Source organism: Nanorana parkeri, unplaced genomic scaffold (genome assembly GCF_000935625.1).
Source record: "Nanorana parkeri isolate BGI_ZX_2015 unplaced genomic scaffold, ASM93562v1 scaffold3857, whole genome shotgun sequence".
NCBI classification, from domain to species: Eukaryota; Metazoa; Chordata; class Amphibia; order Anura; family Dicroglossidae; genus Nanorana; species Nanorana parkeri.
In genome coordinates this window covers 22,179-25,919 of record NW_017310124.1, presented here as the reverse complement: position 1 = coordinate 25,919, position 3,741 = coordinate 22,179, and the positions used below count along the sequence as shown (strand labels likewise).

The window sequence follows — 3,741 nt, the reverse complement described above, 5'->3', positions numbered from 1 at the left end:
TCGGTGTTCCTCTCGGTGTAGGTGAGCACCCCCTGGTGGTGTCTGGTCGGTGTTCCTCTCGGTGTAGGTGAGCACCCCCTGGTGGTGTCTGGTCGGTGTTCCTCTCGGTGTAGGTGAGCACCCCCTGGTGGTGTCTGGTCGGTGTTCCTCTCGGTGTAGGTGAGCACCCCCTGGTGGTGTCTGGTCGGTGTTCCTCTCGGTGTAGGTGAGCACCCCCTGGTGGTGTCTGGTCGGTGTTCCTCTCGGTGTAGGTGAGCACCCCCTGGTGGTGTCTGGTCGGTGTTCCTCTCGGTGTAGGTGAGCACCCCCTGGTGGTGTCTGGTCGGTGTTCCTCTCGGTGTAGGTGAGCACCCCCTGGTGGTGTCTGGTCGGTGTTCCTCTCGGTGTAGGTGAGCACCCCCTGGTGGTGTCTGGTCGGTGTTCCTCTCGGTGTAGGTGAGCACCCCCTGGTGGTGTCTGGTCGGTGTTCCTCTCGGTGTAGGTGAGCACCCCCTGGTGGTGTCTGGTCGGTGTTCCTCTCGGTGTAGGTGAGCACCCCCTGGTGGTGTCTGGTCGGTGTTCCTCTCGGTGTAGGTGAGCACCCCCTGGTGGTGTCTGGTCGGTGTTCCTCTCGGTGTAGGTGAGCACCCCCTGGTGGTGTCTGGTCGGTGTTCCTCTCGGTGTAGGTGAGCACCCCCTGGTGGTGTCTGGTCGGTGTTCCTCTCGGTGTAGGTGAGCACCCCCTGGTGGTGTCTGGTCGGTGTTCCTCTCGGTGTAGGTGAGCACCCCCTGGTGGTGTCTGGTCTGTGTTCCTCTCGGTGTAGGTGAGCACCCTCTGGTGGTGTCTGGTCTGTGTTCCTCTCGGTGTAGGTGAGCACCCCCTGGTGGTGTCCGGTCGGTGTTCCTCTCGGTGTAGGTGAGCACCCCCTGGTGGTGTCTGGTCGGTGTTCCTCTCGGTGTAGGTGAGCACCCCCTGGTGGTGTCTGGTCTGTGTTCCCTCGGTGTAGGTGAGCACCCCCTGGTGGTGCCTGGTCGGTGTTCCCCTCGGTGTAGGTGAGCACCCCCTGGTGGTGTCTGGTCTGTGTTCCCTCGGTGTAGGTGAGCACCCCCTGGTGGTGCCTGGTCTGTGTTCCTCTCGGTGTAGGTGAGCACCCCCTGGTGGTGCCTGGTCTGTGTTCCCTCGGTGTAGGTCAGCACCCCGTGGTGGTGACTGCAAACCCCAACAATGGTCTTCTTGTGAACTACAGAGTACCTCCCCCTAGGTTATGTAGAGGAGGAGGTGGTGTACTGTCATCCTAATGTACTTCCATAAAGTATGATGAGTGAGAGTTGTCACCCTAGGACAGGAAGTGTGTTACTGGCAGGATCACCAGTGGAATCACTTTAATTATCCTCATTCACACTGCCGTAAAATCCTCCTGGTCTGTATCACACACAGGACAGGATACAATCCTCAGTTCACCGCCGGCATCAGCGGGCGTGAGTTCTCTGATGTTGACTGAGATTCCCTCTCTTTGTGAAACGTTTCCCGCACTCGGAACATGAAAAAGGCTGGTTTCCCGTGTGAATCCTCTGATGTATCTGAAGCTCGTCTTTCCGTACGAAACGCTTCCCGCACTCCGAGCAGGAGAACGGCTTCTCGCCGGTGTGCCTTTTTATGTGGCTCTTGAGGCGCCCCCTACCCGAGAAACATTTCCCGCACTCGGAGCACGAGAAGGGCTTCTCGCCGGTGTGAATCCTCCGGTGAACGACGAGATCCGACTTCCTCATGAAGCTTTTCTCGCACTCGGGGCAGGAGAAGGGCTTCTCGCCGGTGTGAACCCTCTGGTGTATCGCCAGCTGTGAATTCCTGACGAACGATTTCTCGCACTCCGAGCAGGAAAAGACGGCCTCCCCGCTATGAATCCTTTTATGTATGTTGAAGTCGGATTTGGTTTCGAAGGATTTCCCACACTCCGAACACGACAAGGAGCCCTCGTCTGCGTGGAGTCTCTGGTGTAGGGAGAGCGAGTACTTGCGGGTGAAGCTTTTTCCGCACTCCGGGCAGGAATAGGGGCGCTCGCCCGTGTGGGTTCGCTGGTGCATGACGAGCGATGGTTTCTGCGTGAAATACTTCCCGCACTCCAGGCACATATACGGCAGGCTCCCCATGTGGGTCTGCTGGTGCCTCGCCAGAGACTCTTTCCGCGAAAAGCTTTTCCCGCACTCCGAACACGGGAAGGTCTCTCCGGTGTGAACCCGAACGTGGGCCTTCAGATGGGCGTTCTGCTTAAAGCACTGACCGCACGTCAGGCACAGATAAGGCCTCTCGCCAGTGTGGCGTCTCAGGTGCCTCACGAGGTGCCATTTCTCTTTGAAAGATTTCCCGCACTCAGAACATAAGTAAGGCTGCACTGCGCCGTGACATCTGTGATGCCTAATGAGATCTGATCTGGATGTGAAACACTTCCCACACGCCGAACATGGAAATGAATCCTGTCCAGTGTCTGCTTCTTGATGACCACCCCTCGCGTACGTCTCTTCTTCTTCCTCCACCTGGTTGTCCATCGGTTCTTCAGCCTGAAACCACACAAGGATAGAAGAGAACCAGAAACCACAAGAAAGATCTCCTACAGTCTGGAAATGATTGTGACTTGTAGGCTGTAAGTTCCACCTACCTGATCATGGTGGGGGATGGTGAGACCTTCCTGGGTGGAGTCCCGGGAATACAGGGGGCGGGGACATCTCTCTGGTGGCTCCATCATAATGTCCTTGTAGAGATCCCGGTGTCCTTCAGACCCATGTGAGAAACCAATAGGAACATCATGTTAGAATCCCAGAATCCTCCTCACCTCTCCGGTCAGGTCATGTGACCTCCCAGAATCCTCCTCACCTCTCCGGTCAGCAGGTAGATGATCTCCAGGGTGAGGTCCAGTATCCTCTCCGTCATGGGCCTCTGGTCTTTGTCCATCGTCTTCGAGGTGGTCATGTGATCTGTATGGGATGATAAATGGAGTTTCCCGTGGATGGGGATGTATGTTGTGTGTCTTGCTCGTCATTGTGAGTGAACATCTAATGACATTTTATATTCTCGCATGATAACGACGTGTACAAGTGTCCTCTTGTAGGTCCCTTATGAAGGTTCTGTCAATGTCCTGATACTGATGGCGTGGTCATTGCATGCGAGAGGTTATTGGGATCATGGAAAGGTAAGAGTCTTCTATGTGGTTGTGTAAAGGAAACCCGCGGGCTCCGTCGTGCATTATAGTGATGATGGAAAACCTCTTCTCACCTCTATGATTAATGTTCCCACTGATGGCACTTTGATGGGGCTTCCCGAAACATGCAACCATCTCCCCGTCTGTCAAAATGTAACTTGGCCAATGGATGTTTCAGGTAAAACACAGGAGACGGTCATCTCGGGGTACAACTCTGGTGACCATCAGCTTCGGTACAACTCTGGTGACCATCAGCTTCGGTACAACTCTGGTGACCATCAGCTTAATTACAACTTGGCTAGCCATGAGCTCAGGTACAGCTCAGGTGACCATCAGCTTGGGTAAAACTTGGCTTAGATACAACTCGGGTGATCATGAGCTTGGGTACAACTCGGTTAACCATCAGCTTAGATACAATTCTGGTGACCATCAGCTTGGGTACAACTCTGGTGACCATCAGCTTCGGTACAACTCGGGTGACCATCAGCTTAGATACAACTCTGGTGACCATCAGCTTAGATACAACTCTGGTGACCATCAGCTTGGGTACAACTCTGGTGACCAT

At 55.0% G+C, this 3,741-nt stretch overlaps 1 protein-coding gene across 1 annotated transcript; it reads right to left on the bottom strand.

Moving 5' to 3' along the window:
- Positions 1 to 1,449: 1,449 nt before the first annotated feature.
- LOC108803551 (gastrula zinc finger protein XlCGF57.1-like) lies at positions 1,450 to 3,741 on the bottom strand. Its single transcript, XM_018575383.1, has 2 exons — positions 3,538 to 3,741; positions 1,450 to 2,538 (listed from the first exon to the last, which is right to left on the bottom strand). Exons 1-2 carry the CDS (start codon positions 3,739 to 3,741, stop codon positions 1,450 to 1,452), a joined length of 1,293 nt encoding a protein of 430 aa, XP_018430885.1.